This window comes from Leuresthes tenuis, unplaced genomic scaffold (genome assembly GCF_036924035.1).
Source record: "Leuresthes tenuis unplaced genomic scaffold, fLeuTen1.0.hap1 SCAF_2, whole genome shotgun sequence".
Lineage (NCBI taxonomy): Eukaryota > Metazoa > Chordata > Actinopteri > Atheriniformes > Atherinopsidae > Leuresthes > Leuresthes tenuis.
Window position 1 is genome coordinate 5080669 of NW_027325356.1, and position 27790 is coordinate 5108458.

Sequence of the window (27790 nt, forward strand, 5' to 3'; positions counted from 1 at the left end):
ACAGTGTTAGTGTTAGGATGCTCAAAAAAGGAGTTACCACCAGTTCCCCAGATTTTACCTCAATACTGTATCATTCCACATCGCCCTGCTGGCTCTAACTCTGGCCCAAACTTGCAGATTGAGCGAGTGATACAGATGAGGAGAGGATAGCAGAGCACGAGAATAAGTGACAGTCATACTCTTCTGCCTTCTGATCTATTTTTGTCTTATGTGAGGATAGAAATCGTCCTCTCTGTCCCTCCGGTGATTTCTGCAGGACTTTTTTGGGGCTTTTTATGGATTCAGAAAGAATCTCTTCCTGTAATATGCACAAAAGGAAACATTTTCTGTTATTAAACAGGAGATATGTGCACATATGTATGTATGTATAAAATGTTCCTAGTTAAATGAATAAGTGCAGAAGTTAGGGAACAGTAGGATAGTGAGCGGCTTCATGCTGGTGGGTACACATCCTCCACTCTGAGTTTAGAAGACAGAGAGCTTGCAGTTTGTATTTATGTTTTTGGTTTTTTTTGTGTGTGGGCGCACAAAATGAGTGTGTATACAAAGAGTTATTGCTACAGCGCAGTTGCTCTCACTGAAGCATGAAACACACTCCTGCTGCTTCAAGATATTCACAGATTTAAACTTCGCAGATCAATAACTCATTAGTGAAAAGCACCAGCGACGCCTCTTTCCAGCCGTAACAACAGTGATTTTCCTCTGAACAAGCTGACCTATGAGCTGCACAAGTAATGCTGGTCACTACAGTGCAAACGGCTGCAGGCAAAGTGTGCAGGGGCCGTCTACAGAGAAGATAACGCTGCTGTCTTTTGTGTTAGAAATCGTGGGCTACGCTACAGTTCACGTTCGGTAACAGTAGAAATAAACTGAATGCGTTCCTTAGAGGTAAACTTAATATATTGAACTGAAGTGGCTGCCGTTGCTTTACTTGGACAAAGGTCTAATGTTACAGCCTTTACTGGCCAGCGGTAAAGATATCGATTCAGCGCCACATGGTGCTGCTTTTGGTTGTAGTTTCCAGTTGAAAAGAAAGCTGAGGCAGATTCTGCATAAAACCTGATCATTTACTGACAAAATTTGGTGGAAGCAGAGCTGATATGTGAGAAGCTCTCTGATTTAAAAACAGGAAGTTGTGTCAGCTTAAAAGTCACAGCACAGTGCAGTCTTTGTTTTAAGGTAGCGCATCCAAAGGGAGACACTGTACTACAAAAGAAGAGCTGCCATAGATGGGCTCGCAGAGCAAGTGAGAATAGGATTACATGTTCCCTGGGAATACCATCGGCAAACCCTAATTAGCTCTAAGCTGAGAGTATTGTCTGCAGGGAGAAAAGCAGGATGTGTCCGTGGTTGGTGGGTGGCATCTGTTGTTAGTCAGAATGAATTTAAGGATGATTTAAAGAGTGAGATTCACTCATCCCAGCAAAGAGCACAAAACAGATTTCCCTCAGTTCATTTGCTTTGGTGTTATGCCTGAAGTGAGTGAATTAAGTTTGGCTTTGGTAGAGATTATAGCTCAACACAGTGATAGTATGGACTTACTGGAGCATTAATGACAGGAAATTAAATATATGATTGCTGAGACGTAATTAAATGAAACTCTGCTATACATCTTATTGGAGTCTTGTTTTTCCAAATCTCCCATATAGCTTTCTGTTTCAATGTATGGATGAATGCACATATGTGTGTATATATATGTTTCATTTAGATTTTTCTGCTTTGGTCCACTCTGAAGAGTCTTTTGCTCAGTAGCTTAGATATTCTTTGATGCTTTCCTCATTAAAAACTGCTCTGACGAAGGCTGTAATTTGTCAGATTTGCACGTTATTCTGCTATCTTTGCTTGGTTATTCCTGCTGTCTTTGTTATCTTCCTATTGTGCTTATAAGAAGAGCATAAAGAGAACAAAAAGGTAAACTCTACAATTAACAAGATGCAAATCAAAAGAGGACATGCTGGCAACCAAATGTGTGCAGTTTTTTTGTCTTGATTGAAGGCAAAGCTACAGACAGAAAGAGCAGTTTTCCAAGCAGCCGGGAATTAAAAGATCAGTCTGAGGAGACAAGGCAGGTCATTCAGATCAGATTTCCTGGAGACATGGAGTTGAATTCCCACAGGGCTCTGCTAGCACTTCCCTGTGCTAATACAGTACACAATACCAAGAGGGTAACATCTCATATGGTGCTGAAGACGGGGAACTGTTGTTCCGAAGTGTACCCTGATAGCTGCTCGCTGAAATCAGACAGATGAGTGCATGAATGGTATTTCCTTCACCCTGCCACGGTTTTCCTGTTATGTTTCATGCCTCACAGTTGCTCCCAGATGTTTGCATCTCTCTGAGATGGAGTATAAGGTTTGTAAGTGATAGATAAGGAGGTTAATGTAGGGTAATGTGAAACTGAAGCATCTTTGCAGCTCAGCAAGTAGACGATGAAGTCCTCCCAGACCCCGAAAACAAAGTGTCAAGCCGAAATGTACGATACCAGTAAAGATAGTTCTACATTTTGTCCTTATTCTTTATCTCCAGTGAGTAAAATGACATGAGTTTCAGAGTTACTTGGAACCAGAATATCAGTTTGAGTGACACCTTTAGTCTGCAGTGAAACTTATTCAAGCATGTTATTTAAATATATAATCAGATATGGAGTTTAATAGAATAATTTGCCAGCAGGATAAGTCTGTCAGGACTGTGTCTCATGCTGCTGCTTCCCCATCCATCATGAGGTGTGTTTAATTATTCACAACAGCACAGTACTCTTACCAGAGAGCTACAAACCTGAGCTGCAATCCCAAACATATTTCACAATTCAGGTCAAGGCTTGATTGAAATATTTTCCTTTTCCCAGACACTGGATATGCTTCGACACCTCATAGATCCATCAGCACATTCACGGTTAATGCTGATGTTTCTGTTTTCTGCCCGCTGATCCTCTGCTTTTTGCATTACGGCCTGCCGCTTTAATCATGTTGCTTATGGAAAAGGAGTTTACAGTAAAAGCAGGAAAACAAAGTAATGTGGATGAAACACTGGTGCTCGGCCCTGCTCTGACAAATGCTCCATGTCAGAAATCTAATGTGACGTCAAGGAGATTTATTCTGCGGGCAAAAATAAATACCATTACTGCATCTAGAAAAAGCACATTTTCCCATACTTGAACCGTGATATTTGTTTGATGTTATTTGGTATTTTCTTTGTTTATATCACAAAGCTGAGTTTTAGCAGGCAGAGAAAAACATTTCTTTTGTTGCTTATTATTACAGGAGTCTGCTGGAAAACCTCAGGAGTAGAAATAAAGTCTGTGTTCTTTACTTTATGTAGCTGGAAATATAATCAGGATCAACACCCTCTTGATCTTGATAATTACTATTATGACAACATGAAAGCACATTGTTTTTTTTCCCTGTGAAGAATACAAGCGAAGGATGGTAAATTATTTGATGTAAAGGGATTTGTTGTAAATCCTACAAGTAAAAAAAAAAGGGTTCTCGGCTATATGAACAAATCCTAAAACCTGCCCTAAAACCCGGTTAGAGGGTAAAGTTTTTCTCATTTCACCACATAAGGTTAAAAATCTTTCGTCCTATTTGACATGAGATGGCATGTTTAATAAAGGTCTATGAGGTGGTTCCTGTCCCTCACTGCAGCCATCATTTAGTCTGGGTACGTCTTACCCGGGTCACACATCCAGAAGTTTTGACAAATCTGAGTAAAAAGGTGTAATTAACTGATTCCTGGCGGTTCAGACGTCCACACACCATGGAAAAATGCTGCGCTGGTGTTCAGATGCTGTCTGAATGTCCATTTTAAACCAAAAGGCATTAAAGTATATTTTTGTTTGTGTGTGATTTGAAGTCATCAGTGTTTAAAAGCCCCAAAGTGGTCCAAAGTGGTCCAAAGTGGTCCAAAGTGGTCCAAAGTGGTCCAAAGTGGTCCCCAACAAGCAAAATGAAAGAAACAAGGGAAATGATGCTCTTTTTGAATAACGCACACACGGTTATCTGTTTGGTTGCATATATAATTTAGCTGCTCTCCATATCGACCACTTGCTTGTTGCCTGAATCCATTGCAGTTAACTAAGTGAACCCATGAGTGACTTATAGCTTGTGGCAGAGATTTTTATTCTGTGTAAGTCAAGCCAAGCGCTGCGCAAACTGTTCATATATAAAGCAAACGCAGTTTTCAGTCGCACTGATGTGGTTTTAAATGTGTTTTTTGGCTCTAAAATCCTTCATCTCCCTCCACTGTTTTAGGAAGAAGCAACTCATTGGTGTTTCTTTTGTTTTTGCCCACTCCACCTTCCATCCGCAGAAAGAGCTGCTCTTTTCTTTTTGATGCTCATTGTCTCACGGGACCGTAGCGTCTCACAGTTATGAATAAAAACAAAGTGAATATGTCTGCTGTGGAATAGTAAGAGGCTAAGAGGCTGTTTGCTGAAGCAGGAAGAGTTTTTAGGGGTTAAAAACACAAAAGAGTGGGTTATTGCTCTGCAGGAATTTATGCCAAAACTCAGAATCAGAGCCATTTCTTTAAGAAAACAGGTGCCTGTCCAAAGGCTGCTGCTGTCTTAAACATGAGGGAAAACTGAACTAAAAGGATTTACACCAGAAAAAAGATTCGGGCTGGTCTTGCCCCACATCGATTGAAGAAAGGTTGATTGAGGTAGTTGTTTCCGCTGTTGAAATGTGGCTTTTTCATTTTTTATGTCCAAAATAGCTGATTAGCACCACAGTGTCTGATGACACAGGTAAAAACATCCCGGCTTTCTCTTGTGCACGGTGTGCTTTAAGTGTGCACACACAGTAATTCACTGAGCCCAGCATAACAGCAGTTTAAGTGTGTGTTATGCTGTTCCTGTGCGGTCAAATTGCTGTAATACAAGGCTGAAAATGCTTCCCTGCATCGCAGGTGAACTTTGTGATGTACCACAGGAAAGTGGAGAGATATTTAGCATAGTTCCTGAAAACATCGGTCTGGAGCCTCTAATATCTGAGCCTTTAATTCTTTTGTTTTGGTGCTTTTTAAAGATGTGGTGATATCAGGATGAAGAGGAGTGTTTTTGGAAATGTGGAGCAGCTCGAGCTGGGTTTTTCTGATTAAATTAAACAACAGGTGAGATGCAAAGATGAAACTTTACAAAGAAAAAGTAGTTTCTCACAGAGGTCGTCTTTCCTCCTGCATGTTATGTGACCTGATGTTGTTAAAAGGCAGACGAACCAAACACCCTCTGCTCTTGGTTAACTGGGAACAGATGCCTGACTTCCTACTGGCTCATGTTTATGTTCTTGAGCACATTCCTTCTCACCTCCTCCACGTGTCTGCCCTGCTGTGGCTGTCTTTGTGCTGGATGTCTTTACAGCTGGAGCTGAGAGCAGCGGATGGCCCATAAGAACCTCCAACACGAGGCTCTTTGGTGATTTTCCTTGGCCCATTTTCCAAACAGCTGGAAATCATTCCCCATTCACTTTGGCTCAGACGAAACCCTTGTAGAAGCGGACTAAAGACCTGTTGGGTCTCCTCCCTGAACTCCTACTGTGATTATAAGTCAGCGAGTTTGAGCTGGGAAGCGTTGTCTATGGCTCTGGCTCCAAGCCTGTCATGTGGTCAAGTTTAAAGTTTCTGGGCCTGTGGAGCTAAACCCTGGCTCCCAGTGCTCTCCACCCTTTATGACTGGTTAAGACTCAGCATAGTCACAGCTTTGGGTACCTTTAAACAAGGTAACCACCTCTTTAAGGTACAAATGCTGGTTTCGCTTTAGAACAGAAAATAGTCTGCACGTTCTTGGGAAATACCAGGTCTCAAGACATTTGTTGAAAATGAATACATGTCATAAATAATTCAGAAAAGCATAATCAGTACCACTGTGAAGGGCTCTGGGAACCCTTAAAGCATCTCGCAGCCAGAGCACGTACTCTCGCAAACATTCTTCCAGGAAGGAATGGGTTTGACTTCTCTGGGCGTTAACCTCGAGACAAAGTCGAGCTTTCCCTGTCAGGTCAGTCAGACAGGGGAGACGTGAAGGTTTGCCAGGAAATTAAAACATTTGGATCAGACCACATAAGCTGTGATGCAGATTTTGATTAGTCTCTGTAAGGCACAGAGTGAGTCCCAGCTCTGAATCATCCAGATGCAGCACCTTGGGGGAATCTGTACATAAAATATCCATGAGGTTATACAGTAGAAGGGTGTTCACACTGTATGTCTTCTCAGCACTTTTATGCTGCCAGGTGGACTCTTTCTGGAAGAAAAAACCCTCATTTTTTATGCATTTAGGAAACTGCTTCTGCATAAACCAAATCATTCTGTCAGAAACTGAAACTACACTCTAACTGTTTCCATACGAGTTATGAGTAGCATCCAGGTGCTACTAATCAAAGGCACTTGTTTTTAATTGATCATCAGTCAGTGTGAGCACCTCCATAAAAGCAGAAGTTTGGCCAGTTTTCTGGTCTGGAGGAAAGACATTAGCACTGATCTTAGAGAAGCAACTGTTGCTGCTCATCAGTCTGGGAAGGGTTATAAGGCCATTTCCAAACTATCTGGAGTCCATCGTTCTACAGAGAGAAAGATTATTCACAAGTGGAAAACATTCAGGACAGCTGTCAATCTTCCCAGGAGTGGACGTCCCAGCAAGTTCACCCCAAGGTGAAAAAGCCAAGAGCTACATCTCAGACTCTACAGGCCTCAGTTAGCATGTTAAAGGTCAAAGGTCATGACAGCACAGTTAGAAAAAGACTGAACAAGGGTGGCTTGTTTGGAAGGGCTGCAGGAGAAAGCCTCTTCTCTCTAAAAAGAACATGGCAGCACAGCTTAGGTTTGCAAAGCTGCATCTGAACAAAGCTCAAGACTTCTGGAACAATGTCCTTTGGACAGACCAGAGCAAAGTGGAGATGTTTGGTCCTAATGCACAGCAGCACGTTTGGAGGAAACCAAACACAGCATATCAGCACAAACACCTCATACCAGCTGTCAAGCACGGTGGTGGAGGGCTGATGATCTGGGCTGGTTCTGCAGCCACAGGACCTGGGCACCTTGCAGTCATTGAGTCCACCATGAACTCCTCTGGATACCAAAGTATTCTAGAGTCAAATGTGAGGCCATCTGTCCCACAGCTAAAGCTGGGCTGAAACTGGCTCATCAACAGGACAAAGATCCCAAACACAGCAGCAGATCTACAGCAGAATGTGGGAAAAAGGAAAGAATCGAGGTGTTGCAACGGTCCAGTCAGAGTCCAGACCTCAGCCTGACTGAATCGTGGGGTGTACATAGTTTTTACCCACAGTGCTCCTACATTTTGGCTCAGTTTTGTTAAATAGATAATGGCAACATGTAAAATGTGTTGTTGTTACCTTAAAATTGACAGAGGATGTACTTCCTTTGTCCCATGACTGCCTGTTGTGTCGCCTGTAAATCTTAACTAAATAAAGAGGTCATTCTTCTCTCCGTCACTTGTGTCCCCGCAGTTTTCAGCAATGTTGATATCCTCTATTTTTGAAATGTAGGGCAGGCAGGGAGAGCGGTCTGAAAACAATGGAGCAGGTTTGATTTCAGTGGGTGTCCTGGATTGTCCCACATATGCAGTGCATATACATGTAATCCTTATGTAACTGTGATGTTTCTGCTTTGGCTGGCATTGTATTTATAGCTGACTGGAGCATGGTGAGGATGCGTGTCATTCTTTGGTCCGTCATGTGGCCCTGACACTGGAGATCTCCACTGCTTCATATCCATGTGACTGAAATGTTCATCATCTTTGTGTTTCCTGAAACAATAACCAAGTGTTTCATTCCGGTTGAGTCTCATGCAAACTCCCTCTGGCTTTGAACACGTTTTTAAATCAATTTAACCTGAAGAATGGCTTTTAAAGTTTTGTTTTCAGGCTCTGGAGTTCATAGAACCGCGTGTTGAGCATGTTATAGTGTCTGCTTTTCATTATGGCTGTGAAATCCAAGAAGGTCTGGTAGGAAACTTGTGCTCGCACGCATTCACTCGTAGACGTGGGCCTTTCCTGACACAAGCTCACACGAACGCTCCGAAAGGCAGAGAAAGTTGTGGGGACATATGAAAGCGGTATCGGCCCCATCACTGCGAGCATCCCCCGCACTTAATTTCCTACTTTCCTTTCCTGCTTTCACCATGTTTTCCCTCTTGTCTCAGCTCCAGCAAAGCAGGGGACACATTGAGATGGTTTGAATAAAAAGTGATTTTTCCTTGTTTAAACTGGATATGGTTATGATTTAAAGCATGTCTTCAAATCTGCTGGATTCCATCGGTGTTGCCATCTCATTTTGAAGTAAGAATTACTCTATTTTGCGTGTTTTGCTAAGTTTCCTCATAAAAATTTCTGAGAGAGAAGTGAGTTTGTGTCCCATTACTGTCTGCTGACACCATTGTTTTGTAACTTAAGCGTCCCAGGAACATCTATTAGCCTCTTCTGTGTGTCAGGCAGGAAGTTGTGGTCTTTGACTCAGAATCCTGTGCAGATGTGTGGCCCTTAAAGCCCTTGTGGTCACTTTTCGTTACACCAATTACTCTCAAGCTCCAAACCACAGGGGGGAATAAGAATCAGGGTCTGTTTAACAGAAGAGGTTCTGTTTGGAAATCTCACCTTCTGCCATATCACAGATGAACAGACATCACTTGGCACAGCAAATCAGCTCAGCACGCAGTGACTGTTTTCTCACTGGTTTCCCACTGTGTGGAAATGATGGGCTAAGATGCATTTGTAATCTGAGCGTCGGAGCCAGAACACACTGAAACAGCGTTTTCTCACCATCTGTCCATAGCTGGCAGCCGCAACAAGAGAAAGACACACGTTGTTCTTTGTTTGGATATAAGCTTCGCTCATTGACCCCACAAAGGTCATTTTATTGTGTCAATAAACACCCTTCTCTTCCACCAAATGTGTCCAAAACAGCTTACTTCACACAGAACCACTCATTAGACTTAAAAAATCTGGCACTGATCAACACGGAAACACAGAAACTCATGGGATTCTGCTTGAATTAGGAATTTCAGTCTTTAGAATTTGACATCAGAGAAAATTTGCTTCTTTTATTGATTTTAGTTCTCAGCAGGACAAAAACGCGTCATGAGGACTTGAAATATTCCATCCCAAAAACCAGAAATTGAAATCTGCAGATGTCAGATTAAGAGAAATATCTTCTCACAGCAAGGTGACTTCATAGCTTTTCTGCAGCTCTGCTGGAAGCTGTTTCAGCTTCCCCTGTGAGCCAAAGCATTAAGTATGGCTAACACACCCTGCTAATTAAACCCCTGTTCCCACACCCTCTTACTGCATATGGCTGGACTCACAGACCTGCTCCACTTGTATTCCTCACTGTTAAATTAAGGGAAAATAAGTGAAATCATGAGAAATTATCACTGACCGCAGCTCCAACAGGGGGGGTGTTGTTAAAGAAAGAACAGCTCTTATGTCCTCTGTGCAAAGTTCTGTTTTATGTGAAAATCTTAAGACAGAGTGAGTATCTAAAGCTTAGCAGCACATTTCCCACACCTCCTGACTGCAGCTGTCACGAGCCCAATGTGTTCTTAAGTATTGCATCAGTTACCAGGAGAATACTGGCGGGGATAAAGTTTCTTTTTAACCCACTGAGACCCATTTACGTCTCGGAGGTTTGTGACATCGAGGTGCACTGAAACATTACAATACCACACCCCAGAAAAGAGTCTTTTTTAGAGTCTAAATCTGACAGTTTAGATTTAGTGCTTAAAGCAGTGATGCTGAGAAATACCTAAACTGTTTGTCTTTCACAAGAGGCTGAACATGGTGCTAATAACTGTGATAAAGTGTGTCTTGAGCTTTACTTTGAGCACCAAATAATCCAATCAAGAAGGTAAAAAGCCTGCAACAACACATTTTTTAATGCTGTAGTTTTCCTTCCACCTTTAATTTTCCTCTCAGCTGTGTCTGTGGCCCAAATGCATAATGGCTTGTTTTGTCTCGGACTTCCACCTCAGTGGTTCTGCTTCCTCCGTGTTCTGGAAATAGACACAGCAACCGTGACACAGCAAGCAATCAGTGGTCAAGTGCAGAGCAGGATGAAAGCATTGTGGAAGTTTAAGGTGCTCCAGCTGTCCTCAGGGGGTGGTGAATGTGTTGCTTGAGTATTTCAGCTTATGGGACTTTTTTTACCATTTTTGTGGCAAAGCAAACAACTGAAAGTGGCAGCAGTGTCCTGTTTTTAATGAAAAAAAGGCCAGCTGTCATTATTCTTCAGTGTTTTCAGCTTGTGCTTTTTTTAGTGGCTGCACATGATGCTGTGCAGGCACAACATGCTCTTCTTGGGATTAATTAAGAAAACTACCGCTTCACCACTACCCTGAACGTGCATTGCAACAGCACAGAGCTTCCAAGCTCAGATTTTAGTGTCGATCTGAATGTCAAGAGGGAAGAAACACCTCACTGCTCCCTTTTCAGAATGCACACTCAGGCCTGTGCAGCCAGCCGGGCTTAAACTGTGTGGTTTTGCTCTTCAGAGGTAGAAAGGTTCAAAGCCCTAATCAGCAGCAGTGCCCTGTCCTCTCAGACCTGTGTGTCTCCTTGAGTCGAGATGTTGAACCTTCAGCTGATCTGAAATAAATCAGCTAACTACCGAAACTGTTAAGGCCTGCCTTGCACGTAATTATTTCCCCTTTCCTTTTCACATTTCTTCTTTCGTTCATTTGCCCTTCTTCTGGCCTCCTGTTCGTAAGATTAATGACAGTCAGATTTTTTTATATTACTGCAAGGATGCATGAAGTGTTCCTTCATTTTCAACTAAAATTAATCTTCCTTGCTTGTCTCTCTCTCCTCTCTGCGTCTCCACATCTGTCTTCATCTTTCCTTCTGCAGGTAGTTGGCGGGGATGGGAAATGATGGAGGACAAAGGCCCTCGTGTTGCCGACTACTTTGTGGTGGCCGGCCTGACGGACCCGTCCAAACCTCTGGACCAGGAGATCCACTTCGATGATGTGTGCCACAAGACGGCCAAGCCGAAGGCGCCCATCACTGATGTGGCGGTGGTGATCCGCTCAATGGGCGAGGAGGTGCCTCCAGGGTTCACGTTCATAGAGACGACGCCAACCGGCCAATCAGCTGATCTCAACAATGGCGGCCTCATGGCGCCTCAGATCTTCCTGTGCTACAGGCGTGGCCGTGACAAACCGCCGCTCACTGACCTGGGGTAAGTGCCAAATGAGTCTTGAGCTTTTTTCTGAGCCGTTTAACAAAAAGCTGAACCCTGATCCGTACGCAGAGAAGGCTTCTTTTCTCAGATGAAAGGCAACTTCCATCTTTTATAGATGAATAAACTGAGCCTCAGCCGTGCTGCTGCAGGAAAGGCGTCCTCTGCTTGTCCTCTGCATTCGTCCCTCAGTCCTTCTGGATGTAAAAGGTGCTTTAATCGGTGTAAAATCTACATCCCTCTCAGTTAAACATATTCCTGACAGACTAAGTAAAGTTAATACTTACCTCCTAATAAGCTTCTTGGCTTTGAGAGCAACAGTTAGGCAACATTTCCTCACTGAGAGAAGGGCTAAGAATGGATTTGAGGGCTCCTTTAAATTTATAATAGCTTTCTGCTATTCTCCCAACTGGCTTTGTTGACTTGATTAGTTAAAGTTAGCATGTGACAGAGGGTGATAGTGCACATGTTTTTCCCCAGAAGGAAGCAAAGGTAGCATGTTCCTAATGAGCACAGCACTAAATAAAAAAGCCCTTTGGTTAAAAGTAAAACAAAGCAAAAACCCGGGGAAATACAAGACTTTGTGTTAGTTGACCATACTAAAGCCTCTGCCTGGCCGGCTGCACTTTGAGTCTTTATTTAGCTTCTGTGGGGATTGAGCCAGACTGTGAGGTAGGCCAGCTGAAAGATTCAAAATAATAAGCCTTTCAGAAATGGGATAAGCTGCAGAAAATGGACATATTGGTGGCTTTTTAAGGTGAGTTGCCTTACTTTTGTAACTTTTGTAGCATTGATTGTACCAGCTCTGGTCACCATTATCGTAATTTACTTTGCATCAGTTGAATCTCGAGTACACAGCAAAGTTTTGTAGGAAACAGCTAATGGCTAGCTTGTACGTTATTGGACTATTTTATCTTTCTTTCCAACCTTCCTCATTGAATCCACTGTTTTTAAGGGCAACTCTTTTCCCAGAGAGCGGAGTGTCCCTCGTCTGTTGTGTTTGCCACACTGACTCGACAGTAAATGATCAGGTCCTGCGTTCAAATATGTTATGAGCAGACTCCTCAGGGAGTCTTTGACCAGAACAGAACGGTTGCTCTTGAATTTTGTCTTCAGGAAGCCAAGAAATCCTGCAGAGATCCTTGTAGCTGTTTGCAAGGGCCACACTTTTTTGTGCACGTGATGTTTTCTTGATGTTGCTGTATCCGTAATTTGTCTCTCTCTTAGGGATGATTTACCACTTCTATCTGCAAACAGTACAGTTGTTGTTGATCCTACAAGTGTCAGCTTTCCACATGTAAAAGTGATCCAAAACAGCTGAAACGCTCTGCCTGAAAACCTTCCTGTGCAGCAACTGTTCCCCATTGTGAGTTTGCCTCAAAAGGTGAAAGTGAAGCACAGTTACAGGTGTTATCCTCGCCAACATCTTTTGAACCATGTGAAATCAATACTCCATCTTGGCTCGTGTACGGCTGGCAGAGTCAGATGGTGACAACGCTAAGGAGAATCATTCTTGCCTCTGACACGACAGAGTTCACTGCTTATCAGGCACTGATGCAGCCACTCTCCTGACACAGAATCAGCAGCTTTGGGGTGCTTATAACTCAGAGAGGCCGCCCTTCCCAGACACCGGTAGGAGTAACGAGAGACCGATAGGAGCTACCAAGACTAACAAGTCCCTATGTCACTAGTTATCCCAGTAAGCTTCTCCAGTGAGCCAGCAAATACTGGGCAGTTTTCTTGCTTTTCTGTAAAGATAGACTTTAATTTCATACATATCTTGTATAGGTAGCTGATCCCAGCTAAAGGAAAGGCCAGCTCCTGTAAATGCTTGCAAACCTTTGACCTCCTTACACAACCACCAGTTTGGAGGGGCCCATTCAAGGTCTAATTTAGCAAACACCAAAGGCACTTTGAAATTCTCCTGAACTGCTGCCCGTGTCAATAAAGGGAGGATGCCAGCTACACCGCTCCGATGGCAGGGACAGCATCACAAAACAATAAACTGCTATAATAGCTGCAGAGTAAAATGAGCAGAACAAAAGTCATTAGAATAATGTCCACAGGCTACCTTTAAGATCTGTCCTCTTTCAAGCTTTCAGATATTGCCACAAAACGGCTGCTGAATTCACTTGAAACAGTAATGGAGGATAAGTGCATAATGGAAGAGGAATCTTAAAAATGACCCACATCGTTATGCACCTCTGAGTATTTGTCCTCTAAGTGCCAAACTGTAAAGCTGCACTGGGCTGACGTGATGTCTGCTGGTGGGCCGTACAAAGACCCACATGAGCTGTATGTGTGAGGACTGATCCCCAAAAACTTACCATCATTGTTAACTTATTATAGATGAAGGCAAAATTCTATTTATGTAAAGACAAATAAATATTAAATGACCCTGGGATACATTTAAACAACGCCACCAAAGAGTAAAAGCGTGCCTCACTGTAAAGCTTGGCAGATTTATTTATATAGCACGGCACAAAGTGCTTTTCAGTGAACATAAAACGCATTAAAACAGAATGTATCGGCAACAATTCGTACAGTGAAAGTAAATGGGGGAGTATTAAGGTTTGATTTGTAAGCAGTGAAAGTTCCAGCAGAGCTGCAGCTCTCTGGGAGTTTGTTTCACATATGATGCCTGAAAACCTCTTTCTCATGTTTGGATTTAACTGGCGACAGAGAGAAAACCTGTTCTGGCGTTTTCTTCAATCTAAACTATGAAAAACCTTACTCATAAATGGGAATATTTTTAAATCAACTCTGCGATAGTGTAGAAGTGCTGTGCATTCTGAATCCTCTGCAGCTGTCTGATCAATGTTTTAGACGGAGCAGTAAATACACTTTTAACAGTGATCAAGTCTGCTGAAGATAAATGCAGGAACCTGCTGTTATAACTCACTGTGAAACGTTAGTCCTTTGAATATCCATCTGCTAAAGTTCAGGTCTGAGACCATAATGAGACCCTAATTACTGCCTTCGTTTGTGGTTTTTAACATTAGAGACTGAAGTTGTTTCTTTAAAAAAATGTCAATGTTTCATCATGTTTCAGAGCATTTTGTTCAATGCACTTTGGTAAAAGTAACGTACAGAGGCTGTAGTTCCTCAGTGCAGCCGGCCCAGGTTAGGGTCCCGGCCTGGGGCCCTTGGCTGCATGTCTCTGCCCCCTTACCCGTTTACCCACTGTTGAATAAAGGCCAAAAAGGCCAAAAACATACATTCGTAACATATTTTGTTGCTTTGTATAAACTGAACCAGTAGGGGCTTGTTGAATAAAAAAGAAAGAAGCCCCCAAATAGAACCCTGTGGAACTCCAAATGCTATTTTTTTGCTCAGATTACCTCTATAGAATGTGAAGTTAATGTCACACATCTTTTTGTCCACATGCTACATCCCTCTGAGGGAGTCATTTGTACGTAGGAAGTGGATTCTGACTTTAGAGAAGTGTTCCTATGCAGTAGAACAGTGTGGCGAAAGTCGGCGTCCGTCGGAAGATATTTAGATAACTCGTGATAGGCGTATATCCAAGTGGTCCCAGTAGAGTGCCTGTGTAGAAATCCCTCCGTTAGCTCTCCTATAGCCGCAAGTAGCCACATAACAGCAGCTATGAGCTAACAGAGCTATAGCACACGTTCATTCATTCTTCTTAAAGTATTGGTGAAATAAAGTGCCTTATTTAGAGGCTGCATCGTCCCTGCCCTGTTCACTCTGTTATATGGATATATGCCGATCGCGAGTTATCTAAACAGCTTCTAATGGACGCAGACTTTCGTCAAACTGTTCTCGGTGAGTAGATAAACGTATTTCATGCCAGAAATAAGGTCTAGGTTTAAAAATACCAGAGTTCCCCTTTAAAAGATGAAGGCTTCTATCCCAGCATGCAACACAGCATGACGTACCTTCCTATTTTCTACAGATGGAAAGATGAATTTGTGCTGCCTCTAAGTACAGCATCATACGATATGCATCCATTCGACTCGGTGCCCTTTACTTACATCCACAGCCCACATGGAAGCAAAGCAAAGTGTCTTTTTTCTTAAACTCAGTGATCACTGCACCACAAGCACAAACCTAGAGATTCCTTTGTTGTTTTATGTGACCTGGCAAGTTGCTTCTGCCTGACATGGAAAATGCATGCAACATGGCTGACAGGTTGTCAGTCTCTTAGCAGCAGGCGTAATTATTATCTGTCAGAAAGAAACTAACATGCTTCCATATTGATGACTTACAGCGAGCGAAGGAGGGGAGATAGGAGTTTAGAGGATTAGAGGCATTTTAGAAGGTTCCTCTCTGTCTACTCTGGTTTTTATAAGAATTCCTTGTTGTAAATAACTCATCCCATCAACTTATTCTAAACTATTTAATCAATTATTACTTTGAATATAATGATGGGCAATGCCAGTCATTGAAAAATAGGATAAATTCCCAAATATTAAATTCTGTTTTGGGTCTATCTACACTTGTTTGATCCAGTTAACTGCACATTATATCTATAATGAATGCAGCGGTAACTGCATGTTAATGTGGCGGTATCGTGGCTAAGTTTAGCATCTTTGCTTCCTCCTGCAGTGTGCTGTATGAGTGGAAGGAGCGCCTGAAGCAGGGCTGCCACCTCATCCAGACCACGCCCTCCGGTCGTCCTGCCAACATCAGCGGTAACTCCTCCCAGCGCATCTACGTCACCTACCGTCGAGCACCTGAGAGCCAGACACACGCCGCCCTGGCCGTCACCGACATATGCATCATCATCCCGAGTAAGGGGGAGACGCCCCCGCACACTTTCTGTAAGGTGGAGAAGAATCTCAACAGCAGCATGGTGAGGCTAAGTCACTGCTACTAAACTCCTGATAAACTTTCCAGCAGCTCCTGTAGAATTTGGATTGAGCAGTAGTTGGTGTCTACACCAACATGAGGGTTACATTAAACAGTGCGCCATGAATGCACGACTACATTGGTGTCCATATGTACCAAACTTTAAACACTCACCTCTCAATTGATGTAGTTCTCAAAGGAAATTCTTGAAAATGGAGGAAACTGAGGTAGAAGGTGCAGCCTGAGGGTGAGTGAGCGTCCCCCAAATGTCAAATTCACATCCGCTATTAGCACTTGTGATGAGATATTTTTCCCTTCAAGCCACTGCACGGCCTTTCAAAGTCTGCAGATTGTTGCTCATGTTGTCTGAGCCTTGTCTGAAATACCAAGAAACTCTCCAGTTAGAAGTCTTAAATCCTCAACTGCACTCCGATGCCTCACTTCCCTCGAATATGTCCCAGCAGGTTTCAGAGCGTCTTCAATTTAAAATGTGCAAAGTGAGTCAGCAACACGAAATGCTTAAAGCAAGCCTGGTCAGACACGACGGGTTCAGCTGCCTCACTTTCTTCTGTGAAAGAGTTTTAAAGTAACAGGAAGGCTGTGTTTCTAGTTGAACACTTATTTCTAATTCATAGTGGGTTTTCTTGAGTTAGAAGAGACTTCTGCCCCAGGTGAGGCGCTCAAACTGGCAGGAACATCGAGTTATGGAAAAAATTGGGAGGTTTTTCATGGCTTTTTCTTTCTCTTTGATGAGGGAAGGGAAGTCCCTGGAGTTGAATTGCCTCCTGTCCTGTGTTTGGTTTTCTCTTCACACAGCGTTTGTACTGCTTCCACTTTCCTGTCATGGTCACTTTGACTTTTTTTGGTTCTCTTGCTCTCTTCTTCCCACAAACACAGACACTATGTTGCCAAAAGTATTGTCTCATCTGCCTTTACACGCATATGAACTTCAGTGACATCCCATTCTTAATCCAAAGGGTTTAATATGACGTCGGCCCACCCTTTGCAGCTATAGCAGCTTCAACTCTTCTGGACAAGCTTTCCACAAGGCTTAGGAGTGTGTTTATGGGAGTTTTTGACCATTCTTCCAGCAGCTCATTTGTGAGGTCAGACACTGATGTTGGACAGAAGGCTCTCAGTCTCTGCTCTAATTCATCCCAAAGGTGTTCTATCGGGTCGAGGTCAGGACTCTGTGCAGGACAGTCAGGTTCTTCCACACCAAACTGGCTCATCCATGTCTTTATGCACCTCGCTTTGTGCACTGGTGTGCAGCCATGTTGGAACAGGAAGGGGCCGTCCCCAAACTGTTTCCACAAAGTTGGGAGCATGAAATGGTCCAAAATCTCTTGGTATGCTGAAGCATTCGTGTTTTTCCTGTAAAATCTTGATCTCAAAAGTTCTACATGTGGTGAAATACAGCGTTTCTCTCTGGAGAGTTGGGCAAAATAAATAAAAAATTAGCTTAAAACTGGACAATATTTAAGTAAGGGTGCTTTGTCAGTGTTTCCAAACTGATTGCATTGTGCAAAAGGAATGTATAATTACACCTATACAATTTAACTCTTAATCACTCATTCATTCATATTTTTCCAGACTGCCCCCCGCTTTGTCATTCTAATGGGCCAGAGGCTCGAAACTTGCCACAAAGGCATCTGCACAAGCTTTGTGTCTCACTTTTTTGTCTTTTTGTCTGACTAATTTTCAGACTGTGGTCATTTATGTCTCATTCTGTCTTCATTTCCTGCCAATCCTCTACCATCTGGCTTTAATAAAAGCAAAAAAAGCTCCCCAAAATATGAAAACACAAGCTTAAGCAAACAAATTCAGCTTTCAGGGGTGTGTTGAGAGACCAATAATGGGAATTTGGCATCTGTTGTCAAGAGTGATGCAGATACCCAAGTCCAGAGAACAAACTGTGAGCAAATATGAAGCCTACTCATATGAAGTGAAACAAAACCCTTCAACCAAGTGTTAAAACAATGAAAGAGCTGATTTTTTTCAGCATTGTTGCAGTATTTACCAGGAGGTCAGGTTCTCGGTCGTTCTGGGCTACAAAACGCCAATAATTCAGGAGAAATGAGTTGGATAACACATACATGTATGCATTGAATACATTCAGAGTAAGGGGGGGGGGCGTAGAGGAGAGGAGCTCAGTGGATGGATGGAGCTCCATCAGCAGCATGGGCCCAAACACCTGAATGAGCCTTGTTCTGATTAGACCTCAGTTTAAAGTTTTAGTCTGGATCCCTTAAATGGTGCATGCTGTATCTGTCACACTGGACAACATACCAACTTTTCCCATTTTGTTCTTTATTTGTGTTAGTGGGGCTCTGCCGTCTACCTGTGCTACAAGAAGTCTGTGGCCAAAACCAACACAATAGCCTACAAAGCAGGTAAGCTCTGATCTGAACCTCAGAAACGTCAGATAACACGCTGTCTGCAGATACTTTCTCTCCTTCCTCAGCTCTGCTTCTCATTATTGACTTCAGAGTGTTATTTTAGATAAATGCTCAAAGTTTCCTGCTGCTCTTTAAGTCATAAATTAATCAGGTGTGCTGGAAATGGTTCCTGGATAATCTGGAGGTCATGAATATTTATTGCAGGAGATGTTTTTTCCTCTTTCTGTATTCGCTGGAAGTTTTCTGTTGGTGTGGAAATGAATAGGAGCAGGTCTGCAGAGTTCGCTGGCTGCACGAGGCGTTCGGCTACATGCACACCAGCAAGTTCAAGCTTGTTTAAGCGCGTTGACGCCTCCACAGTGGAGCATTGAGATAAGCCTCCGCGTGTCATTAGTCCCCGTTTAAGTGCTGCATTTTAAAATGTTTTTATGGGAACCATCAGTGATGAAAGATGTTTGACGTGTTGGTGCCAAAATCCCTGGCAGGTTTTCCTCTGATGAACCTGATGGCTGTGTTGGGCTCAGCCGCAGACTGTCTGGCTCAGGTTCTGTTGTACATGTCTTGAATACTCGATCCTATCAGTTTCTGACTGAATTACCTTTATATTTAAAGGGGAACTCCGGTATTTTTAAACCTAGACCTTATTTCTGGCATGAAATACGTTCATCTACTCACTGAGAACAGTTTGGTGAAAGTCGGCGTCCTTCAGAATGAATGAATGAATGAATGAAGGACGAATGAATGAATGAATGTGTACTATAGTATTTTTAAACCTAGACCTTATTTCTGGCATGAAATAGGTTTATCCACACGCCCCCCTGCAGCACAGTTTATTTACTCCGTGCTCTGTGACAGTCGGCTAACTTCACACAGAGTTTGCTACTGATAGTTTTGTGCAACATGGCAGGATATTTATCAGATTTTGACAATGTGAACGACGACTTTGAATAAGATGGACGTTCTTACCGGAGTAAATAAACTGTGCTGCAGCCATGCGTGTGGATGAAGTGGTCCCAGTAGAGTGCCTGTGTAGAAATCCCTCTGTTAGCTCTCCTATAGCTGCAAGTAGCCACATAACAGCAGCTATGAGCTAACAGAGCTATAGCACACATTCATTCATTCATTCGTCCTTCATTCATTCATTCTGAAGGACGCCGACTTTCACCAAACTGTTCTCAGTGAGTAGATGAACGTATTTCATGCCAGAAATAAGGTCTAGGTTTAAAAATACCGGAGTTCCCCTTTAAAAGATGACTGCTTCAAGCTTCGAGGTTGCAGTACTGGACAAATGTTACAAGTTTGGATAAAAAAATCTTTTGTATTTTATTGAATTTGTGTTTTTTAAATTAAATATAGTGACTTTGTGAGTCAACAGACTTCTCTGTAGAGCGATGTATGTACAAGGAAGTTAACTGTGTGTTGATCATAGGCTCATACTGTTTTACTATTACAATGTGAAAGAAGCTTCCTTTCATATCTAAGCTTTTACTTATCGAGACATCAAGAAAAAGATGATCTGCTCCTTGGCAGGTCTTAAAATGAGCACATGATAGAGCTGAAATACAGAAGCAGTGTGAAAAACTCCACCCTTACTCCTTCCATAGGAATTAGGATCAAGTGTTGTCGATTTACTGATCATCAGTAAGAGTGAGCACCTCTGTAAAAGCAGGAGTTTGGAGCGTTAACACAATGCCAAGGAGGAAAGACATCAGCAGTGATCTGAGAGAAGCAACTGCTGCTGCCCATCAGTCTGGGAAGGGTTATTAAGACCAGAGAAAGATTATTTACAAGTGGGAAACATTCAGGTCAGTCTTCCCAGGAGTGGACGTCCCAGCGAGTTCACCCCAGGGTCAGGCAAGAAAATAAGAATTTTAGAAGCAGCAGGTTTTCTCTGTGGGATCACGTTAGATTCCCAGAAGAGAAAAATAAGACAAGGAGGTTTTTTAAAGGAAACACTTTGAAAGGAAAAAGACTGATGTATGAGAGTCTCAGATGAGTCAAACTGTCAGAAACTAACAGCTACTCGGGTTCTGCTTGGCTTATAGCTACGACTTTACCTGGTATGTCATCGTAGAACTCAGAAAAGTATGTTCTCTCTAAAACGATAAGTTTTCCAGAAGCAGTTATAGCCAAAGTTAAATGAAATAAAGTCACAAGACCTAATTAAAAGCAGTTGATGGGTTTCTCTTCACACTTTCTCTAAGTTAGGCGGTTCATTGCAGTTGTGATTATAGTACTTTGAAGTTATTTATTCCTTTTTTCTGCATCCACATTAGTTTTTGATTGGTGGTCACAAGGAGCAGTTTGCTCTTAACCTCACTCTAAACTCGAGCTTGTGTTGTTTTCTGCTCCCCTTTAAGGTTTATTCAGCAGATATCCAGAGGAGGACTATGAGTCATTCCCTCTGCCGGAGTCTGTCCCTCTCTTCTGCCTTCCCATGGGAGCCACGATCGAGTGCTGGCCAGCAAACACCAAATACTCCCTCCCTGTTTTCTCCACCTTTGTCCTCACCGGAGCCTCTGGAGAGAAGGTGAGACGGGTGGATGAATGGGTGGGCACACTGATCCAGATTACTGACAGCAGCAGCAGATACAAGAAGCCACTTGTGACTGTTAGACCTCATCAGCAGACTGCAGCTGGCATCACTGCAGACTAACACACTACGGTGGGGCACAAGGAGCCACAATGTGCCGCATGCCAGGAGGAAAAGTGGGTCAAGCTTGTTGCAATTGTCTGGTGAAAACCGTGCAGCTCTGTCTGTAAAAGTTCTATTTCAGGGCAGCGAACCCAGAAAGGACACTAACAGCACTCTGAGCTTGTTAAGTTGTGGTGTTGTGAAACACAGATGGTGATACTGTCTCTCACCACATGAGCACATTTCTGCTTTCAGAAGGTTTATTAACTTCGGTCCCAGTTTTAACTGGGCTGTTATGAAAAGAACTGTGATTATGAGGCTTATAAACACCATAATGTGTGCAGGATTTATACGAATTGCAACATAAAAGTGTGGTTTTTCCACCAAAGTGGTTCCAGTGGTGGTTCTTGAGTCGTTGCTTAACTCAGAACAAGTTATTTCTGCTTCGACCTCCAAAGTTCGGTCTTAAGTATATAAAAACCGGAGCAGTGGCAGAACAAAGACCCGCTGAGGTTCAGTTTCATGTTTGATCATTTGGATGTGAAGTCGAAGCAGCCGTGCTCAGCGTTCCTCTCGTCGTCCTGCTGTTTAATGCTGCGTCTTTGAACGCCACCCAAAGCGCCGCAGAGAGCAGCATTCACAATCTCTGTTTGAGCTACATTTATCACCATGTTTTGATAAAGTCAGCTGCTGTTTATAGAGCCCACTGGAAACATCGTGTCTAAATCTCTTCTGTTATTGCTCTTCATAGATATCGGTTAGCATTCGTAACGCCAGTGAGAGGGTTCAGAAACACCAACTGCTGATATTACGTAGTCTGCTGCAGGGAAAATGGGACAAACGCCATTATCTGCTGTTGCTTTTGTGAAGTTAACCTCTACAGAAATTCAGATTTCATGAAAGAGAGGTGGAGGGTCAAACATGTTAGAAGGGATGTTTAAAGTCTGTAATGATGTGGCTCTGTGGCTGAGGAAAAGCAAACCCGTTCTTAACCAGAACCAACTTAATGCTGCGCTAACGCCTGGCCTGAACCATCACTGGAACCCCTACGGTTGAAAAGTGGTGTGTGTAGTTTTAACCTGAGTTATCAGTCAAAGAAGCAACAGCAATGCAGCTGTGATCAGTAAGACTGACTAACAGAATCCATCTGAGAGCCACTGGGAAAGGTGCCAGCTGGTGCTTCTCAGGCCGGCTCCACACATGAACTAATCATACCGCCAGTCCACCGTTTGACTTAGAGCTCAGATGTAGGGGCAATAGAACAATAGTATCTGTGCGTTTGTCTTGGTAATGTCTGTGCTTAAGTACACTTCTACTTTCTAAACGTGACACTGCTCCTCTAGTCCCGTTTAAATGTGTTTAACTGCAGAAGAAGTGGATCACATGCAGATGGAAAAGTGTAACGCACACATTCTTGGTGTCAAACTCCGCCCGGCTGTGCTGATCTTGAGGCCAGTGTCGACACGTATCGGTGAATTATGTGGTGAAACACAATCGTGACGGAAAACAAGTGTCCTCCAAAGTGTCCTGATGTTTAATGGCATTGGCTCTGGAGAACAGAGTTAGTTAGAGGTCAGCCGGAGCCAAACCCTGCTGCTGACTCGAGTTTCTGTGTGTGCAGGTGTGCTGGGAGTGTGTGTGTGTTTGGATGGGAGTTGGAAGGCCTGTTGTAACACATGCAGGATATTTGGTGAGAACAGAGTGTATGCTGAATTGTCTTTTACGGCCCGAGGTTTTTGAGAAGCTCAGCAGGGTGGTGGCAGCCCGCAGAGTCTGGGTTCAACAGAACAGCTGCCTGTTGGCCGATGTGTACACAAACGCACACTTTTTACAAAAGATATGAGAACCCTCTGTCAGCGGTCCAGTGTGTAAGATGTAGTGAAATGTGAACATCCTTCACCTCACCCTACACTGCACAGCTTTAGTAACATGGTGGTGCAACATGAGGCATCACTCGGATATAAATTCCATGTTCTAAACCTCTTCATTTCCTCTTTTTTTGCACCTACTTTGAGGGCATCTTTCCAAAATAAGAGCATGAAAGTTCTCTGCATGTTCCCACCTGCCTTCACTGACCTCTTGTTTGTTTACAAGTCTGAACTCAGACATACACACACTCATTCTGATTATGATGTCACCTTTTTTCCCTTTTTGTGTGTAATTAATGGATTTGTTTTTGATACAAAACAACACCAAACCAACCCAGAATTAGGTCCCTGGGTTAACCGGCAAAGAAACCAGCTCAACAGACGTTGTTTTGTGCATTAGAAGTGTTTTTTTGAAGGAGTTGAATATTCAGAGAATAAAGGTATGATTCAGCTCATTGAATTAAGCCAATTTCCTAACACAGCATGCGCATTGATCCACACAAAGACAAACAGAGACAGAGGTCACGCCGTTCCCTTCAGAGGAAAACTTAAAAACCGGCTCACACAGGTGGTGGACAGATAAGCCAGCCAGCTTTGATCTATGCATGAATTGGGAAATTGTCTCATATTTGCAGGAAGCAGGGGGGGATTTGTTTGGTAAAGTGCTGCCAGTGGTTCAGCTGGCCCACAGTCAGCACTCGTGGTGCAGGGGCGGTTTTTCCTTCGATAAAACGCGTGTGGGATGATTCAGAAAAGTGCAAACAGGTTTCTAAGCTATCGCCTCCTTTTCTTTAGCAGGTGGTTGGTCAATAGAAGACTCACTATCGAATAATAATTAGAGGTTTCGCTTTTTTTCTGAGCGTGTTGGGTGTTTCAGCTCTGTTAGATCAATGAAATCAACCCAGTTTTTGACCCTGAGAGTCGGGCCTGGCCTCAACAGAAGTCCCCCCCGCTCTACCAGATGAGCTATAGAGGCAGATTTATTTTAAAGTTTAGTCCAGGTAAGGCTAAGGGATAATGCCAACAGGTGTAGAAGTACCTCAAATTCCGGACTATAAGCCGCCGGTGCGGCTATTATGTTTTTTTTCATGCCGCCAAAAACATTTTGCCTCGTAACATTCGACCAATAAAATGAACGAATAGTTCACAGCGGTCCAGTGAAATTGTACGACAAATCAAACACACTTTCACTGCTAAATTATTGTAAATCCGTCATTTGTACTCGCCCTCAACTTGGAAAACAAACGAAGAAATGCACATGATGCAGTGAGTGATGAAGTTCTGAGGGTGTTCAATTCGGACACTGAAGAAGATGACTTTGATGGTTTTAGTGCGCAGGAGGAAGATGAAGAAGAAGATCAATGACTTCTCCTGGTGGGCTACTGTCTTTTTTTTTAACCAGCTGTGTTAAAGGCACTGTTCCAAAAAAAAAAGCATGTAAGCCACGTATTTGTGCGTTATGATAGGTATTTAAGTTAAAACCCTAGGTGTTAGAGGCACTCTTTGGGAAAAAAAGCATTTTCAGTATCTATTTGTTTATGTCACCATATGAATTTAACTAAAAGTTTAAAAATCCTCACGTGTAACATCTTTCTGTGGAGATATCTCATATTACAGTGTGGACACCCGCGGTTTATAATCCGGTGCGGCCGATACAAGTACAAAATGGATTTTCTTTTTAAAATTAGAGGGTGTGGCTTATATTCAGGTGCGTCTATAGTCCAGAATCTACGGTATATGTGAGGATTAGTGATTGGTGATTGGTTGATCAACAGAAAACTGATTGGCATCAACTTCGAAAGGTCACGAATTTTTATTTCTTACTTTTATTTTTTGTAATATTTTTGTTCATGATCCAATAAAACAAGTAATTCTAAGATGTCAAGTTGGGTTTAGATGAATTGTTTTAAGGATTTTTGCTTTCAAATAAAGACTCATTAAAGACTTAGTTATTAGCACATAGATTGATAGTGAAAATAAATGTTGGTAGAAGCTCTGAGATCTGACCTCAAGGCTTTTTAAGTTTAAAGTGAGTCATTCTGGCGTTTCCCATCAGAAATGTGTGCCTGATACTGTGTAGAGCTCCATTGTGTGATCAGAACAGCTCTGACTTGTTGAGGGATGGACACTGGATGTCCTGTGCTGTCCGGTGGAGAGTTTGGATCCATTGTGGGGCCTCTGTGGATCGGGCTTGTTCCGACACATCACACAATGCTGAAATGTATCGGGCTGTGGCGAGTTTGGATCCACAGTTAATGAACTGTTCTTAAGCGGTTTTTGTCCCTCTGGTGGACGTTGCTCCTGTAGGGGAGAGTGGTTTTGGTTTGGATGTGTGCTTTGCCTGCAGCAGTGATAACCTGGTTGTTCTGGGTCAAAGTAACAACATTAACGGCAGAACTGAAGATTTCCCAGCAGAGCACTGCATTGTCGCAATCATTCATCAATGATAGGCTGATGGGTGAAAAGTTATGGCGTTCTCACTCTGCATTGATGTCTTTGTATTATTCTGAGGGGACAGACTGATACGACTTATGTCTCCTGTTTCAGGTTTATGGGGCTGCCATCCAGTTCTATGAGCCCTTCCCACAGGAGTGTCTAACCGATCAGCAGCGCTCCCAGCTTGGTCTCCTGAGCCCCGAGCAACACAAACCCTCTCCCTCCAACAGTCCAACTGATCCCAACAGCACCACAAACAGCAGCACTAACCCCCGCGCAGTCTACACCAACAAGTGCATCTGCCTGCTCTCCCACTGGCCCTTCTTCGACGCTTTCCGCAAGTTCCTCACATTCCTCTATCGCTACTCCATCTCAGGCCCTCACGCCCTGCCCATCGAGAAGTGAGTCTCTCAGTTTTCATGTTCTGTTCATTTCACCTATGACACATGTGAACAGTTCGGGTAAATGGTAACGAGCCAGTGTCGATATTGGTTATAAATGAGTTGGAAAATGGTTAGAAAGTCTGTGTGTTTCAGGTATAAAGATGGGAGGAATAGTTCACAGTTTCACAGTTTCATTTTATGGTTGCAAAGACTCAAAATCATTTAATGCACACGACTCAAAACCCCACTTCTGTGTTGGTTTGTTTTAGTGCACAAAACATTGGTTAGTTACTCATCTAAAGCTCCTTTTAAGGGTAGTTTATGCTTCTCCGTCATTTCGAATATGTAGCTACCTGCACCTCAAAATAATTCGAAGTACAGGGCCGTCAGGGCTGTGATTGGTCCGCTCAGAACGTAATTTCCAGCAGTCTTTTTTCGGTCGCTGTACACGGCGAAGAAGCTCGTTGACATTTGAAAATATCGAAAGTGCTTTGTTCATCCAGGCTGTAAATTCATAAATTCACCCGTTCAGCCTCGACCGGTCGTACAGAACACCTCTGCAAACGTCTTCTCTGCCGCCTGCGCTTCAACATTTGTTTGTTCGTCAATCTAGATGAGCTCAAACTACAGCTGCTGCTCCTCGGTTGCCGTCGTTTACTGTTGTTAACTGTGACCGGAAGAAAAAGCACGGCTTTAAACCCTGAAAACACACAAACACACAGCCATGCCCCCTACTGGCATGGCGGTGAACTGCACAGCAACGTGTTCCCTCGATGCAGAACTTCGAATGCTCAGTGAAGACGTCACGTCGACGCCGTCAGCGTCATGGAGGAGTATAAACTAGGACTTAGTTGCCATAAAACCCGCTGCGTTCAGTCTCGGGTCACATGACTCGCTGTTGGTATTTAGCTCCTCGCTCCAGATTGCATCAGAGGTGAACGCAGCACTAATTTTCAGTGAGACGGCTTCACTCCGGGCTGCAGCTCACTTTTTCTCGACAGAAACATACATTTACTGAAAGTAACGTCTCACGTTGAGACTCTGATACCGACAGCAACAACCCAAAAAAGGCTTAAAGACTCTGACTGTCAGTCCAGCTGTGTGGGCTGATGTCTGCGATCTGCACAAACTGAAAAAAACTCGTCTGATAATCTCAGAAGGTCCTGAAAGTGTCCAACACACATCATCTCTTCAAGCTGTTGAGTTGCAGGCGTGTCCCCCGGGGGGGTCGGATACGTACTGGACTGGTTCCTTATGCATCGTAGGCCCCCAAAGCACTGAGGGTAAACACGCTACTGTGGAAAAGATTTGTTTGGCACTGTTTTAGCAGATGTACCGACATAAAAAGCATTTTCTAAAACCATCATTAGTGATGTAAACAGGTTTTAGAGCAACATATACAGGGGCTCAGACGGTGTCTTTTTCAGGGAAATACTTCCCACAAGATGATGTTAAACCACATTCTGCACAGCGACTCTGTCTGGGGTCCAGGCCCGTCACACGCTGAATCTGCATTGTGGGACAAATGAGACAAAGAAAGACATTTAAATTGGGAGTAAAAATGAACGTGGTGTTGTCCTTTTATAATTTTCTCTGTTTTCACCTCGGTTTTACTCATCGCCGCGACTCCCAAAGCTTCTCCTCTGAATGATGTCACCTTGACTTGATCAGAGGAGATTTCTTCAGGCTGGGATGTTAAGTGCAGCTGAGAGACTGATGGCGATGCCTAACGTTTTGTCTGATTCGTGCACTGGAATCTTTCTGTGTTTTTTACCAACAAATAAAAATGAAAATGGAAAAAGACAAATAAATCTAAGGCACGACATGACAGTCTATTTCCAGGGTACCGTTGTTTTAAATTGGATATTCACTGGAAATGTTGCTGCTGGGGTAATGTGGTTTCTGCTTCTCACTACTCAAGATGGGTGCACTGACGGATTATTCTGCCTCCCACTGCTGTTATTTTTGGTCTCATATTCCCCTAATTCTTATTCTTCACAGGCACATCTCTCACTTTATGCACAAAGTTCCCTTCCCTTCCTCCCAGAGGCCTCGCATCTTGGTGCAGGTACGA

At 43.2% G+C, this 27790-nt stretch overlaps 1 protein-coding gene across 4 annotated transcripts in view; it reads left to right on the forward strand.

Moving 5' to 3' along the window:
* LOC140301495 (C-myc promoter-binding protein-like) overlaps window positions 1-27790 on the forward strand; it is a 76397-nt gene that overhangs the window by 4900 nt on the left and 43707 nt on the right. For all 4 annotated transcript variants that reach the window (XM_072379961.1, XM_072379963.1, XM_072379962.1 and 1 more), the window contains exons 2-7: window positions 10853-11183; window positions 15753-15999; window positions 18319-18388; window positions 20755-20924; window positions 25445-25734; window positions 27718-27784. In XM_072379961.1, coding sequence (XP_072236062.1) covers window positions 10873-11183; window positions 15753-15999; window positions 18319-18388; window positions 20755-20924; window positions 25445-25734; window positions 27718-27784 — 1155 coding nt within the window. In that variant the 5' untranslated portion in view covers window positions 10853-10872. The remainder of the gene's footprint in view (window positions 1-10852; window positions 11184-15752; window positions 16000-18318; window positions 18389-20754; window positions 20925-25444; window positions 25735-27717; window positions 27785-27790) is intronic.